The sequence below is a fragment of the Zingiber officinale genome, chromosome 1A, assembly GCF_018446385.1.
Source record: "Zingiber officinale cultivar Zhangliang chromosome 1A, Zo_v1.1, whole genome shotgun sequence".
Taxonomy (NCBI): Eukaryota; Viridiplantae; Streptophyta; class Magnoliopsida; order Zingiberales; family Zingiberaceae; genus Zingiber; species Zingiber officinale.
In genome coordinates this window covers 191,645,609-191,662,032 of record NC_055987.1, presented here as the reverse complement: position 1 = coordinate 191,662,032, position 16,424 = coordinate 191,645,609, and the positions used below count along the sequence as shown (strand labels likewise).

Here is a 16,424-nt window from a genome sequence, read left to right as displayed (position 1 = left end):
TTTGGATTCGTCACATTTAATTCTTATTTCTACTAATCAATTCACCCTAAAATGCTAATCTTCATGTCCAGGTTCACTCTTGTTGTAGTTTAAATACTCTATGTAACCTTAATTTCTTTCTAAAGTTTATACACATCTAATAAAAGTAGCTAAAACCCATTGATCTATTAGTGAACAAATGAAAACTAGAAACTTTTAACAATGCAACTTAAACATTCCGTTCATAAGTCTCAAAGTTCGAGAAACCTAAGACTTAGTCTAATAGGGTAGACAGATATATACAAGAGGCGAAAAGAGAAAAAAGATGATAAAATTACAATGAATTACAGTTACTCGGCTGCAAATTTGTTTTGTTCAATTTCTGTTTGCTGTCTCTCCTTGTTTATTATCCATTTAAGTAAATACATTCCAACTCAAGAAGAGAGGAAAAATTCTTGAAGCAATACAAACTGATAATACAACATGAATGAAAGGTGTAACTTTGGCCTGTGAGAGGTCAAAGTTTTTAAGAACAAATTCCTTGGTCATGTACACAAACTACTCGTAGTGTATTATTGATGGGCAAAACAAATAAAACAAATATACCCATAAAATCTGGCAAAGATGAGAACTTAGTGGATTAGGTTCACACAAAATTCTTTAATATACCATCTCAAGATTCTTGGGGAGTCTCAAATCTTGTGGGTGTGTCAATTCCAGCCATGCAACATAGACCCGATATCAATATTATGAGTAGAACGATTGCCTGAAAAAAGAGAAAAACAAAACAACAAAAGAAATGTAATTAGGAATTTTTTGGACTAAATAAATACTATGACCTAATTAGTGCCTTGCTGATGCAGGTTGTAGCGAAGAAGCATTAAAGTAAGTTATCATATGCAAATTCTGAATATGACAGGAATCCACAATAATCCCATTATTGCCATTAAATTGCATATAATTATGCAACTGTAAGTATTTAAAATAAAGTAAACTGCAATGCATTTTGAATTACAAAATGAAGATTTTGACCAAAAGCATGAAAATAAGGATTTATGCAGGTTGAGAAGCACAGAGATGAAAAGCTTACAACAAAAACTCCTTCAAGGAGTGATGACTTCAATTGGCAGATTCCATCACAAGTTGAGTTTGCAGAGGCATTGCCGGTGCCTTCTGCAAGATACCTCACTGCCAAACGAGTCGGATACTGAATCCCGTGAGGTCTAGAAGCATAAAGAAATGTGTACTTGGCACCAGACTCCTTTAGTAAATCAACTACGTCCGACAGAACCTCCCCTGCAGATATCAACAAAACAAAATCAAATTACTGATCCACCCAGGAACCATAAGATTTACTGTGGGAAATGACCAAACTACATCTTTTAGAAACATATAAACCTTCTGAGTGAGTGCTATCTGACTCTTCAGAACTTCCATGGCACAAAACAATCAAATCAGTCTTCCCACTCGTCCTTGAATCCAAAAAGCCCTACCACATTTAATACTTTAATCATATTAGGTCAAAGAGTTATGCATAAGCAACAAGTTAGAAACAATCAAACTAGTTTACCTCAAGTGAATGCAAGCCTTCAAGTTTCCTACCATTTTCTCCATTAATGGAACAAGTGTTCAAGTAAGCAATACGATTCATTCCTGATCCTTGTCCACAATTTTCTGTAAAACCTTTTACCAAAGAGTCTTCCAATGTCTCCAGTTCATCAATGGTAACATATGGGAATGCCATGGAGACATTTGACGTTGTGAATGTGAACTGTGCAACAACGCAGAAAAATAAATTCATATAGCATAATCTAACAAAAACATTGATCAGAGTGCACAGACAAAGAACACACACACACAAAAAAAACCTACCTTGAGCATCTCAATCAAAGAAGGGTCTTGCACTTTAGCACTAGAGACATCTGATGATTGCAACTAAAGAACAAGGCGGTAGGTACATGGACATTAGCCAAAATAGAGATGCATGATCAAGATTTTGAAATTTGAAATACTCAGATGTATCATAAACATATCAAGTGGGGAAACAAAACCAAAATACAGTGATTTGAAATTTATTACAGAAAACATTATCTAATGCTTCAACTTCCATATAAAGATAACATGTTCCACCCAGAATGATAGACAAATCCTTCGATCAAATAAATAAGTTGCATACCTCATTCTCCACTTGCTATAGAGAAGCCAATAGATTTCAATTAAATACTTAGTATCAATTTCAAAGAGTATCAATTTCAAAGGATGGTCCACATCTCAACAAAACTGTGCTTATCGATAAACTGGCAAGTGCAAAACTTTCCAACTTTATTACCTTTCTTCCAATAAAAAGGATAGCTACATCAATATTCTCGTCAGCGTCTTCCCTAGAGCACTACAGAGAGATATTCCTGAGTCAATATTGGCTTAAATGGTAAATGGTTCGAATAACAAAAGTGCATTAGAATATATAGTTTATAATTAAGTGGATAGCTCACCACCAAGTCTGACCAACCTCCTTCAGACAAAACCAAACTAGCTAAATCCCTAGGGGTGATTGTTTGGTAGACAACAAGTTCTTTCTTGTCAACATTTGATGATCTGCATAATAAGTAGGCGAGGAGTTCCAAATTCAAAAAGTTGCATCACAACAAGGAAAACAGAAGAAATAATTTTCCTTCAAAACATGAAAAGAAAGACACCTTGCAGTACAAATTGTAGTAGTGACACAAGTAGTTGAATTGCACTGCCTTAAGTCATCGATATATAGATAAGATTCTCTATATTAACTCTATCCACACTGTTCATAAGTCTTATACTGACTACTGAGAAACTGTATGCTCTCATACCGGTAGTTCTATAAATGATCACTTAGCCTTTTCTGGTTTAGTGAGAATATTATAAAAAAATTAATCAAATGACACAATCTAAATTTGAATAAGTATACTTTCTTTTCACCTGAACTTCTATGTTACTTTCAAACAGTAAGTTTTTAGTGATATCAATACGACTAAGGTTGAGACAAAAAGGTGCCATGAACTGTGAAAATGTAGTAGCCATCAAGAGATGCGTGTTTTTCTGATATTGAGATCTTAATGTTAAAATTCTGTCAGTTGTGAGAACAATCGCTATCGACATTGAAATCAACTCCTTTATGAACAAGAACAGAACAAAATAAAATGAAAACTTTCATGACTTAGCTTAAATCGAAGCATGATTCAAACAGAAACTATTCAGTTAGCAATCATGAGCGTAATTGGAAAAACAAGCACAATTAGCAAGATATTTGTTCAATGAGTGAATTAGATACCCGTAATGTTGAGGCGACCACATAAAGGCAGGCGCCGTGACAGGGATCCCGAACACATCTGGAATCGGAGTTACGAGCAACATCAGCAGCAGCAGGACGTCCTTAATTATCCCCATTTCCCACTGCAAAGCACCATACGAGAAATATCAGAAGATGAATCCATAGAAACCATAGACTAAAACCTACTGAGACCAATAGATTGAATCGGAAAGGGATTATAAAAAGCAAATCCAACAATTATATGTTACATCAGGAGAATTCAATTCAGAAATAGGAAAACAACAGGTTAGGGTTCGAAAACAGGTTAAGGAGGCCACCGGAAGGAGATCAATCCAGCAATCAAGGAGCTGAAACAAGACCAGAGACGAGAGAGAGAGAGAGAGAGGATTCGGTAGAGATCTCACCTGAAGAAAGAACCGATCGCGATTGATCGCCTTGCCAGAACGCGAGACCAGGAAGAGGTTAGAGGAGTTCGATCTATCGATCGAGGAAGCAACGACGACTAAAGACGACGGATAGGAGATCAATCTCAGCCGTCCAACAGCGACATCTCGATCTGGTAACGTGATTTGGACGGCCAACAGAAAAGCAACAATGCTGTAATCTTTTAATAGTCCTTCTGGGGGTTGCTCTTTTTTTATGGCCTTAAAAAAATCCTTCTTTTAATTTTGAGATTAAATATAATATTTATTTAAATGATAATATATAAATTTAGTGTTGAAAATTAAAAGTGTCCATAAATTAGGAAGGTAAATTATAACATTTTAAATTCTAAGGGGAGCAAAATAGATTGCCAAAAGTTATGAATAAGAATATATTTTATTTTATTAAAAATGTTTTTGCTAGATTTATTTTATCAAACTAATGAAATATTATTTTTTATATATATAATTTTTTCCTTTTTATACCATCAAGAAGAAGCTATGTGAAATATGCTCGATGATTTACTTATACTTTATCGTTTATCGTAGGACCAACGATACTGGATCGTATTACTCCACTAGCGTTCATTACTAAAACAACACTTATTCTCAATACCAAAATGTAGAATCCCATCATTTCATCCTCCAATTCCTTGACACTCCACAAAGAAAACAAAGAAGTTGCTGTAAAAATCTTCACGAAACTGTTTAATGAATTCGGGGGTGATGGCTCCTCAATGACACACTTTTAAAGCTTTTAAAGCTTCTAATTTGATCTTCTGTGTTGAACCGCGCGAACCGCCTTGCTCTGTGCAGCTTGAGCCGAATTGCTGGCACTTTTCTGGCCACTGCCTGCCATATCATTTGAACTGCATCATCTTTCTTAGAAGGGTACTGGAACTCGAAATAGCCTTCGACTGCCTTCAACCTTTGCCACATTTGGGTCCAGACCTCTCGGCTTATTCCTCTGATCAACTTGATGAGAAACCCTTTCTTGACGGCATCAGAAGTGCGCACAAATATGCAGAAACTGGAATAGTCGAGGACGTCTTCATACGGAAGCTCAATCTCATCGCTGATGATGACGGGGACGCAGTGGCTTGCTATGGCATCAAATAGTCTGTTGGAAGATGGAGTGTCTCCGGCGACATTCAGACAGAACTTCGATGCGTGCATTCCTCGACTAGCTTCACTGATCCCATTCTTACTGATGCTTCCAAATGAAAAATGCACATCTTCCTCATCTCTTAAAAGATAGAATAGCTCTTGTCGAACTGAGCCTCCCTTTAAATCAAACCGCAAAGAGAAATTATCAAATAATTTCAGAAACTATGTTCAATAAAAGAATCAACTTGAATGCAGTACGATTTTATAATTTCATGGTTCTACTGCCAAACTTAAAATGTATAGTAGTAAATTTTCTGTTCAACATGACCAAGAGGTGATTGAAACAAACAGGTCTTGGTTGAGTGTCATCTATGTTATTCGAACTCGTGAATAACTTAGTAGTATTGGATATGGGCATGGATCAAAGTGTTCAAAGTGTAATTAAGTATTAGATAGGGGTGTGCATCCAAGTGTCCAATGTGGGTATTTATAGAGGTTTTTACATATAATCAACAGAGACGGTGGTGCTTGAGCATGGTATCCGACGACGGTACAAAGGGGTATATGAGGAATCAGAGAATGTCAATGTAAAAAAAACTAAGAGAAAATTTCATTGATAGATCTGGAAAGAAACAGAACAGAAATATATGGGCAGGATGATGATTTTAGTCATCGGTTGATAAACAAGGTTCGGTCCATTCTTAATAGAATACAAGTATCTCATTATTAATGCATCACTCTGGAACCAGATCTAATGTTAACTGTGGCAATAGTAGTTACTCAGTTCGAATGTACCTCAAGAAAGTAAAACCCGTTATTTCAAAGAAAAACCTGAACTTCTCAAACCAAAAAAAAAAAAAGACGAAAAACCTAATTTCAAGAAGTTGGCACATATGGATGAAAGCAACAACAGGAAGAGTGACGACAGTCATGGCATACCCTGAGGCCCCATGCCTCCCACAAGCCATTGTAGTAAAAAAAGTAATTACGCTCACCCTAGGTATCCTTCACACCCCGTCCCTGTTACAAATTAAAGTGATGTTGGCCACGTCTTCTCTGCATTCGTGGTGATAAGATTTCTTTATTTCTTAAGGCTAATGCGGAAGCGCTCAAGAATTGGAAGCAACGTGATGCGAAGGCAGAGTTTGTTTTAAAGAGGTCTATTTCACATGAGATCTTCGAGCATATAATGGGATGTGCGTCGGCTCGAGAGATTTGGGATACGCTTAATCGTTTGTTCAACAAGAAGAATGAAGCTCGACTATAATTACTCGAGAATGAGTTGGCGGTTGCAAAGCAAGATGGAATGTCATGTTCAGAATTTTTTCTGAAAGTGAAGAACTTGTGTTCGGAAATCTCTCTTCTAAATCCCGAAGAAAAGATCTCGAATGCTCGGTTGAAGCGGTATATCATTTGTGGACTTCGGCCGGAGTACACTCCATTTGTCACCTCAATTCAAGGGTGGGCTCAACAATCATCGCTTAAAGAGTTTGAGAACCTTCTCTCCTTGCAAGAGTTGTTGGCTAGACAAATGGCCGGAACGCGCATCAAGGAAGAATCAAGCAATGCCTTGTTCACAAAGAAAGGTGACTCGATGAAAGATGAAAGTAAACCGGAAAGAGAATCTTCGAAGTTACTGAAGAAAAGTTTCAAGTATTATCGTTGCGGCAAACTCGGCCATATCAAGAGGAATTGTCGAGTTAAGTTGAAGTCAGGGAATTATGCGGACGTTGCGGAGAAACGAGAAGAACAAAAGGAAGAAGATTGGATTCATTGTTTTCTCGCTGACTCAATCATCGAAGACTCACAGTGGGTGCCTTGCTTGATGGCTGAAGGAAGTTTAAACGAGAAAATTTCTACCAACAAAGAGTGGATCGTGGATTCCGGATGCGGTCACCACATTACCGGAGATGAGTCCATCCTCTCGCGTTCTTGGACACACGACGGCAGGAGTGGGATCCTGACCGCAGATAATAATCTTCATAAATTTCGAAAGGAAGGCCCTGTTGTCGTCGATAATGACCATGGGGAATCAATCACTCTCAATAGTGTGTATCATGTACCAGAGATACAAAAGAACCTCTTCTCCGTCGCAAACGCGGTGGATGCTGGAAATTTCGTGCTCTTCGGGCCGCGAGATGTGAAGTTTCTTCGGAACGTCAAGGAAATCAAGGCCGATGTTGTTCATACAGGTACGAGGGTGAAATATTTATTTGTCTTGTCGGCGTCAAATTCTTATATCGAGAAGATGAGGAGCAATGATACGTCTTCCTTGTGGCATGCGAGACTTGGTCATATAAATATGACAAAAATGAGGGTCATTATCCAAAAGAAGGTGGTGGAAGGGTTGCCTGATTCCATGAAGATTGACAATGAAGGAGTTTGTGAAGGGTGCCAATTCGGAAAGTCACATCGACTTCCTTTTGAGAACTCAACCTCTCGATGCACGACTCCTTTAGAACGGATCCATAGTGACTTGATGGGTCCAACAAAAACTACATCCTACTCTGAAGGTAATTATATGTTGTTGTTCGTAGATGATTATTCTCGGTTCACGTGGGTTTATTTTGTGAAGCATAAGTCAGAGACATTCTCTATTTTTCTTGACTTCGAGAAAATCGTCGAAGGGGAATTAGGCAGAAAAATTAAGACGTTGCGGACAGACAATGGAGGCAAGTTTGGTTCAAATGAATTTCTCTCCTTCTGCCGAGATAATGGTATTAAAAGGGAGTTGTCATGTCCGAATACACCACAACAAAACGGAGTTGCGGAGAGAAAAATCAGACATCTTGTGGAGACTTGTAAGAGTTGGTTGCACGCGAAGAAATTGCCCAATGAGCTGTGGGCGGAGGGAATGAATTGTGCAGCCCATGTGATCAATCGGACGCCCCTTAGTTCGACAAATAACAAGGCACCATACAAATTGTTGTATGGTGTTAAACCAAACGTGAAGCATTTTCGAGTATTTGGATCTCTTTGCTATGTTCATTTGCAGGATTCTCAAAGGAGTAAGTTGGATGCAAAAGCAGTTAAATGCGTTTTCGTCGGCTACGATGAACGAAGAAAGGGTTGGAGATGTTTGGATCCTACAACAAATAAATGTGTTGTGTCTCGCAACGTCATCTTCGACGAGATTTCCTCCTATCACTTTGAAGAGCCACCTAGAGAAGAGAATGACATGGTTACCTTGCCGCTGTCTCGCTTTCCAGAAAATTCTTCTCTAGAAACTCAAGAAGAAAGGGGGAGTGTGGACCAAGGCGAGAATGTTCAAAAAAATCAACGGCCAAGAAGAAATGTTGATCGACCTCCTCGTTATAGAGATGAAAATTTCGTCACTACCTTTTCATGCTTTCTTGCTAATCAAATTGATGACGAAGAACCCTCTTCATATGAAGAAGCCAAAGGAGTAAAGGAGTGGAAGGTTGTCATGAAGGAAGAAATGGATGCATTGCTGAAAAATGAAACATGGGACTTAGTTCCGAAGCCTCCCGGAGTGCAGCCGGTTTCATGTAAATGGGTCTTTCGCATTAAAAGGAAGGCTGACGGGAGCATAGATCTGTTCAAAGCAAGGCTGGTCGCTCGGGGATTCTCACAAAAATATGGAGAAGATTACGAGGAAACCTTTAGTCCAGTAGCGAAAATGACTTCGGTACGCACCATTCTTGCCTTAGCAGCTAATTTCGGGTGGAAACTATGGCAACTAGATGTCAAAAATGCATTCTTATATGAAGAGCTTGATAGACATATATATATGGAGCAGCCAATCGGATTTGAATCCGAAAGTCATCCGGATTTTGCATGCAAGCTGAAGAAGGCACTTTATGGATTAAAGCAAGCCCCGCGAGCCTGGTTCGGAAAAATTGCAGAATTTTTACAATTTTGTGGTTATGTGGTATCCGACTCGGATTCAAGTATGTTCGTCAAGAAAAGCCAAGGATTTTTTGTGGTTGTTCTACTATACGTCGATGATATTATATTAACGGGCAGCAATCATTCAGAAGTTGCTCGACTTCAAGAAGAACTATCCTTGCGTTTTGACATGAAGAAGCTAGGCGAGGTGAGTAACTTTCTCGGAATACAAATTGAAAATTTGGATGATGGGGTTTTTGTGTCTCAATCCAGCTACGCCAAGAAGCTCGTTGAGAAGTTCGGAATGATAAACGGGAAGAAGCGGTCAACGCCACTCGATGTAGGTACGAAGCTTCGTCGTGACGAAGGAACACAACTATCGGATCTCCATCTCTATCGTGCCCTTGTGGGAAGCCTGATTTATTTGACAATAACAAGACCGGATATTGCCTTCTGTGTTGGCGTTGTTAGCCGATATATGCAAGCACCGAGGAAGCCACACCTCGAGGAGGCAAAGAATATATTGAAGTACGTTAATTCCACTCTTGACATGAGCTAATTTTACAAGAAGGGTGCAAAATTCTCTTTGGAAGGATTTGTGGATGCTGATTTTGGTGGAGATTTAGATGATCGAAGATCAACATCCGGATTCGTTTTTTTATGCGGAAAAACAGGTATTTCATGGTGCAGCAAAAAGCAAAGTTCGGTGTCACTGTCCACCACCGAAGCCGAGTATAAAGCTTCGGCCCATGCCGCTCAAGAATGTGTTTGGCTTCGTAGACTTTTTGAAGATCTCCAAGAACCCATTGATGGATCGGTTCCTATTCATGGAGATAACTTAAGTGCGATCAAGCTTACATCAAATCCCGTCTTCCACGCAAGGACGAAACATATTGAACTTGAGCATCACTTCATCCGTGAAAAAGTGCTTAGCGGGATTTTCGACATGGTTGTTGTTCGAAGTGAAGATAACATCGTTGACATTTTTACAAAGCCCCTTTCAAAGGGTCCATTCGAAGACCTACGTTCTAAACTTGGGCTGATTTGGAAGACATCAATTTAAGGGGGAGTATTACAAATTAAAGTGATGTTGGCCACGTCTTCTCTGCATTCGTGGTGATAAGATTTCTTTATTTCTTAAGATCAAGTTAGTAGTATGAGTCATCCCTATTTACATGGTTAGTGGTACGAGTCATTCCTATTTACATGGTTAGTGGTACGTGTCATTCCTACTTACATGGTTTAGTGGGATTAGTATAATGTTATCTTCGTTTTTTCGTTAGAGATACGATTCCATACAAGTTTTCCAAATCCGATAGTTGGACTGATTCAAGAGCATCATACCAAGTCCCGCAATACGACCACCACCTTTCATATTAAAAAAAAACGATACCTTCTTCACGAATGCAACCTGGCTCTGATACCATGTAACGAAAAAACGAAGCCACCCAGAAGGAAGACCTCGATGATCGAACCGTGAAGAAGCATATTAGAAGAGGGGAGAGACTTGAAAATACTGTTTTTATTTTTCTTGAACGCCAAACACTTACACCATCGACCCTTTAAATACACTACAAGAGATAAAGATAACATTATACTAATCCTACTAAACCATGTAAGTAGGAATGACCCAAGTTATGTGAAGGAAAGTAATCACGGGGTCAGTTTATAGTCGACCGGCAAGTGGCTAAGGGGTGGAAGGAATTTTTCCTAGAGGGTATGCGCACTTGCCGAGATTTGATCCCTGCTTCATTATAGCAAATCTGTCATCCTCTAGGCCAACTGGGCACGCTCTCACAAGCTATACACCATACTATAGACCAACCATCATTGGTATTAATTTATCCTACCAACCATCACATAGCTAATTTGATGTAGGGTGAGTAGCATGATTTCAAATCTCGAGTCGTGCTAGGATTTCGATCTTGTACCGGAACGATACAATTTCAGTACTGTATCATGTCGTGCCGACATAATTTCGGTATTTTTTAAATATCAACAACAACAAACAACAACAACCAAGTCTTTTCCCACTAGGTGGGGTCGGCTGTATGAATCCTTTTACGCCATTGAGCCCTATCTCCTATTATATCATCATCTATATTTAAATAAATTTTATCTTGTTTTATTGTTGCTAACCAAGTCTTTTTTGGTCATCCTCTTCCTCGTTTGATATGCATGTTTATCATAGTTTCACATCGCCTAACTGAAGCATTTATTAGTCGTCTAAGTAAATATAAAATATATTAACTAAAAATAAAAAAATTAATCTAAATATTTTTAAAAAATAAAAATAAACTATTAAGATAAGTTATTTAATTAAATTAAAACCTTCCCCTGCCCTATTCTAGCCCACGTGACGCGTCCGGACGCATTGCTAGGCCAAGGCGACGCCTTCAAATGCATTGCTGGCTTGCGCGATGCCTCCGGACGCGTCACTAGGCCTGAGCGACGCCTCCGAACATGTCGTCAGATGCCATTGAATGCATCGCCAGCAGCACAATGATGCAGGCCCAACTCATGTTGAAGTCAAATATGAGCCTTCAAACTTCAAACAAACATAACTTTTGACTCAGTACTCGGAATCAAGCTCTATTTGTCGTCACACATGCATAATTCGAAAACCTACATTTGTTTTTGGTGAAACCGTAACCGTCAAATTTTCAGCCCTAAATTCCACCGTTTAAACCCTTTTCAGGGCCTTTTTGCTATTTTTTGATAATTTTTATTTTTTGGGTATTTAGGTTAATTTTCATATTTTTGGTATTTTTTTAGAGAGGATTTGTCTTTATTCTTTCTTTACAAGATTGGAATTAAGATCTTTTAATTGTATTTTCTTTCATTATTTGAGTCTTAGGTTGTGGTCTATATAAGAGTTATGTTTAGATGTTGAGGGATGAACCCCGAATTTTAATAAAAAGTTTTCTTCTTAGAGGTTGCTCTTCTCGTCCTCCTCAATCTTTCCTCTTCTCGTCAACCCGCAAAATAACTGCTATCCTGCCTAGAGTCACACGACGCGTCCACAGGGCCTCGAGGCATATAGGCACTAGAGGCATGCTTGTGTCGGTGCCGGTGAATGAAATGTTTCGGCATGAGATTTTAAACTATGGCTAGTAGTTTGATGATAGTTTCCATTAAATCCATAGCAGCATGTCCAAGTCGTACCTCTGTGCATATATATTTACCAAAAACATGCAAAAGAACTAGATGTTCATTAAGCATACATATAACATAAGTTTAATGCCATAGTCTGTAAAATAGAAGCTGCTAATGCTCTTTAACAAACTTCTAGGGCGTTTTTCCTGGGTGAATGAATAGGACAGAAGATTGGAGTAGGAAAGGAACAAAAGGAACCACACGGATGGAATGTTTTCATGTAATTCCCCTATTCCTTTCCCTCTCTGTCCTCTCCTTTTTTACTTATATTCATCCATCCGAGTAAACAACAAGTGTTCTAAGAGTCAGCCCATTCTCTATGGTATTCATCCAGAATCGCATAATTCATTCTCTATAATTTTTTATCAGTAAAATAATTCATTTTGAATTAACAAATCATGCTACTGTTAGAACAAAATAATTCATGGGCATCTCTCTTTTGGGCATACTGGCTATGCCATTATAAGGAGTGATACTTTTCAAGAATATTGATATAGTTGCCCCTAATGCACATTTAACTAAGATATAAAGATGGTCAAAATTCCAGTGTAATGGCAAGTTCTGTATCACTTTACTCATAAGAACATGAGGGAACCCACACATATCCACATCAACATGCAGTTTATAGTGGTATTGGCCAACAAATCTAATGAATAATGCATAGAGGTAAATGCATTTCGATAATAACTTGAGGAAAACTACAACTTTCCCAATGATCAAAATAACTAGGCAATGCAAGAGATTTTAACTAAGAGTAACCATGCAAAAATACCATATCATCCAACTATAGAGCTAAACATCTGATAATTATATGTAAAATGGCTCATTAGAGGTACCATGAACTAATATTTCTTGTGGAGTCACTTCAAATAGAAAGACATGTATCCACAAAATGAATAGAAAATGATACATAGTAGAACACAATGAAATTATAGTGATTGGGTCAACTTAAACAATCAGGGTTAAAGATGCAATGCAAAAAAAAAAAAAAAAAAAAAAACTATTGATCAAGAAACAACTCAGAAATAGACCATTTGGGGGAAGAGAGAAACCCTTAGCGAGAATATGGTGGGAATGACATGAAACGATGTTAGTAAGAATGTTATTCACTCATTCATTATATGCATTCGCACATATGGTGAGGATTGACAAGTTGATCACTAGGCACATCCATATGATGTTAATCTAGAAAGGAAAGAGTTGATCCTTGACTTAAAACAAGAAAAAAATCAAGATGATGTCAGTAAATTTCAACACAGGAAGGTCAATGTTTTATCATGGGCTGACAAGTAGCTGAATTTGCAGTTATAGTCCTTATAATTTTCATTAGCCAATCAGTTGGAGTTTTACTTGCGATCGATCCACTTTAGTTGATATGAGTTTCAGTTATATAGAGATGGCAAATCTGCAAAAGGATTTCATAACATTAAGTGAAGTTACTGCTCTAGTGTAATCATTCTTTTTGTCTGACATTCCAATTTATAAGTATGGTAACTGCAAATGTGCAGATATGAACCAATAAAATCTTAGACTTCGATGACCACTCAACAAGCAACTGAATTCAGTGGGAACTGAGAATGGCGAGAGAGTTAGGAAAGTTAAAATGATCTCAATGTGCTATATGTCACTACTTTTCCTAATTATTTAATAGAGTTATCTGCCTTACCTAGACTCAAGTGCAGACTCATTTCTGACTTTCAAATTAAAAATGTTATTTGAATTTAGTCCCTCTCGTGTTGATTCATACACAAATATGTAGTAATTAGTATCAAGAAGATGTTTGCCATTGGTTAACCAATTGGTATATCAAAATGTGCCACTTAAAGTGATGAATGAAAAATATGGAGAGAAAAAATACAATTATTAAGTAGCATTAATAGAAAAGAACTTACATCTTTCCTGTAGATAGCTCCTTGAAAGTACAACAAAGTAGGCCGAGTATCAAATTCAGATGAGTCATTAAAGAATGTCCTGATCATATGCTTGTAGGGAGCAATTACATCTTTCTCCACATTAGCAACATGGGGAGCATATCGCCCAAAATCTGCAAGAATGAACATGCAAGGCCACAACTTCGTTCGAGCATCTAACATGCTATTGGGATGGTGTGCCATTATAATGTGATCTCGCCCCCCTGACCGTTTCCACTCTTCTTGATCTGTCAAATACTCCACCAACTTCTTCTGCAGTACTTTATTTCTACTAATTTTTTCAGGTGGTTTAACTTTAGAATGGCGGTTGTAGCTCAAAGAAGAAAAGAAAGGCACAAACACAACATCAGCTTCACGAGAATCATCAACCCTTACAGCCGTGCAGGGAGCACTCCGGTCAGGGAATCTTGAGGAGAGAAGATCTAATGTCAGCCAGTACTCAATGCTGTGTTGTAGATTCAACCCGCCGGGATGTTCTGGAATTTTGGTCTGGATATTCGGCCACACACTCTTTCCATCTCCTGTCCAATCTAAAAGACCAAAATGAAACTCTGGAGGCATATCATACATGAAAACCTTCAACATTGCTTTACTCGGATTACATCGCTCAAGATCCTCATCTGCTGGTCCATTTTGATTTCGAAAAGTTGACTCTGTCGACAATGTGGGTTCATCCTCACGGTCATTCAAAGGGGTTCTCCGATTCTCAATCATTGAAAAGAACTTCTCTTTTGAACCGGCATAATCCAAGAAAAATAGGTAGGGAAGAACCAGTATTATGGCAAAGCTGAGACAAAATAAGAAAGGATGCCGGCATCCAGGACAATACAGCTGCGTGTTTTTGTTAGCCATCCTACACCAATGATTCAATGAACCTCACAGGAAATTTCCTAATTTTTGCATCAACCTAAGGACAAAAGAGAATCCACCACAACAATCAAGGAACCAAGAAGCTCGAGATGAAGAATTAGCTTCTCAAACAAGAACTACCACCATACAATCTCCAAATGTCGAACTTTTTCAATCCAAGAACATCAAGCGAAAGCGACCTATATAAAATGTCGAAATCAGAGGGGAAAAAACCCAGCAGTTAACCAACCACGTACCAAAACCCACACCCGCTGAGCTTCGCTTCTCAACCAAAAGGCGCCATTTTGATGACCCGATCAGAACAAAAGAAACCTAGCAAGAGGGAATCAGCTGCAGATCTAAAAATCAAGGCAAAGGGAGCCGAAAAAAAGAGAACAATCCTGCACCAACCATGAAAGGGGCGAAGGGAGGGTAGGGAGAATGCGACAAGATGGAGATTTGAAGCTTGCATCGGCAGGGGAGGGTGAGGAAGTCGGATTGCTCGCTCGCTCGCTCTCGCTGGATTCACGGAAGTATAGGCGTCCTCTGTGGAGTGGAGCGGCGTCTTCGGGTTTCCACTCACGCCTCACACGGCCATTAGATTTGGAAACGAGGTTACTAAGAACATCTACAGCAGAACATCTGAGATATTAAATAATTCTAATTTTCCTTTTTTTTAAAAATATATATATATATATATATAATATTCATTTAATTATGAGGGAATTAATATTGTATTTTTAAAAAATTAACTAGTTTAGTTTAGGTTAAACAGTTTGACTGAGTGAAATTAATTAAGTCCGTTTTTGAAATTACAGTTACTAAACTGAAAGGGTTTATAAAAAAGGAAAAAAGAAAACAAGTGTTTATTTGATTTTATAAATAGATATTTTTATTTTAAAATATGAAATGAAATAACCAATTTTGTATCCAACAAATTAAAACTGGCATTTGTTTTATGTTATTTTAATAAATTAATTATCTAGATAATTTATATACTTAGCTTTTTTAGAAAGTTTAAATCAATTGAAAATACATACAATAAAGTGATTTTACTAAATTCAATGGAGCGTAGAATTTATCCCAAAATATTCAAGGGTATTTGAGATATTAAATTATAAAATATAATATTATTTTAATAATTTTTAAAAATAAGATGGTTTTTAACTATAAGAATAATTATATGTTCTTTTTATCTTTTTACCAATAACTAATTTAAAAAGTTATTTGGTTCATTTTTAATTAAAATTTATTAAATTAATTCCTAAAAAACCTTTCAAATGCTAAAAATTTCTAATGAATATTTTTTTTATTTCCCGCTAATTTATCATTTTTAAAAATGCCATTTTTGTATTGTTTGAATTTTAAAGAACAAAAATGGATTATGTATACGTATATTCGATTAAGTTAATTTATTTTAAAATGATCATGACTTAATTTATTTTAAGTATTTTTTTATTTAATTCGATTATTTTATCGAATAAGTTTGGCCATCTTAAAGTCTTAAACTTACGCTCAGTTGGGCTCGTCTACTGTCGAAATCACCACCACACATAAATGGGCCGACTGAATCAGATCAACAGGAATGGAGCCCATTAAAAAAAACCGGCCCGGATTCTACAAACTAGTAATTCATTTTCCCCAAGGGAGAAATATTTTATTTAATTAATGTTTTAAAATAATGCATAATATTCGACAAGAAAAAAATCTTGGTCAGATTGACCTCCCTCCACTCGCAGCCCGCCACGCCCTCCTCCCTCTTCGCGCCAAAACGCACTCGTCTAGTCGTCTTCAAACACCACCTCGCGCAGTGTGCGCTTTGACCAC

The 16,424-nt window shown here is 37.6% G+C and overlaps 2 protein-coding genes across 4 annotated transcripts; both read right to left on the bottom strand.

Moving 5' to 3' along the window:
* Window positions 1-392: 392 nt before the first annotated feature.
* LOC122038900 lies at window positions 393-3,847 on the bottom strand. Its single transcript, XM_042598869.1, has 9 exons — window positions 3,688-3,847; window positions 3,284-3,405; window positions 2,472-2,574; window positions 2,309-2,368; window positions 1,852-1,914; window positions 1,550-1,750; window positions 1,378-1,468; window positions 1,070-1,275; window positions 393-745 (listed from the first exon to the last, which is right to left on the bottom strand). Exons 2-9 carry the CDS (start codon window positions 3,397-3,399, stop codon window positions 653-655), a joined length of 933 nt encoding a protein of 310 aa, XP_042454803.1. The 5' UTR covers window positions 3,400-3,405; window positions 3,688-3,847; the 3' UTR covers window positions 393-652.
* A 364-nt stretch (window positions 3,848-4,211) lies between these two features.
* LOC122038898 (probable arabinosyltransferase ARAD1) lies at window positions 4,212-15,217 on the bottom strand. 3 transcript variants are annotated; one of them, XM_042598866.1, is made up of 4 exons: window positions 15,009-15,217; window positions 14,855-14,930; window positions 13,710-14,797; window positions 4,212-4,989 (listed from the first exon to the last, which is right to left on the bottom strand). In XM_042598866.1, exons 3-4 carry the CDS (start codon window positions 14,598-14,600, stop codon window positions 4,414-4,416), a joined length of 1,467 nt encoding a protein of 488 aa, XP_042454800.1. In that variant the 5' UTR covers window positions 14,601-14,797; window positions 14,855-14,930; window positions 15,009-15,217; the 3' UTR covers window positions 4,212-4,413. The 3 variants fall into 3 exon arrangements, with proteins under 3 accessions (XP_042454800.1, XP_042454802.1, XP_042454801.1); XM_042598868.1 differs by having other exon boundaries at window positions 13,710-14,655; XM_042598867.1 differs by having other exon boundaries at window positions 14,867-14,930.
* Between the last annotated feature and the right edge of the window lie 1,207 nt (window positions 15,218-16,424).

Excerpts from the sequence above, each read along its gene's own strand:
- LOC122038900 (XM_042598869.1), bottom strand. The coding sequence starts at position 3,399 with ATGGGGATAATTAAGGACGTCCTGCTGCTGCTGATGTTGCTCGTAACT. Across the intron at positions 2,369-2,471 it reads GAGGTTGGTCAGACTTGGTG|TGCTCTAGGGAAGACGCTGA; the intron begins GTGAGCTATCCA and ends ATCTCTCTGTAG. Across the intron at positions 1,469-1,549 it reads AAGGCTTGCATTCACTTGAG|GGCTTTTTGGATTCAAGGAC; the intron begins GTAAACTAGTTT and ends TAAATGTGGTAG.
- LOC122038898 (XM_042598866.1), bottom strand. The coding sequence starts at position 14,600 with ATGGCTAACAAAAACACGCAGCTGTATTGTCCTGGATGCCGGCATCCT. Across the intron at positions 4,990-13,709 it reads GAGCTATCTACAGGAAAGAT|GGAGGCTCAGTTCGACAAGA; the intron begins GTAAGTTCTTTT and ends TTTGATTTAAAG.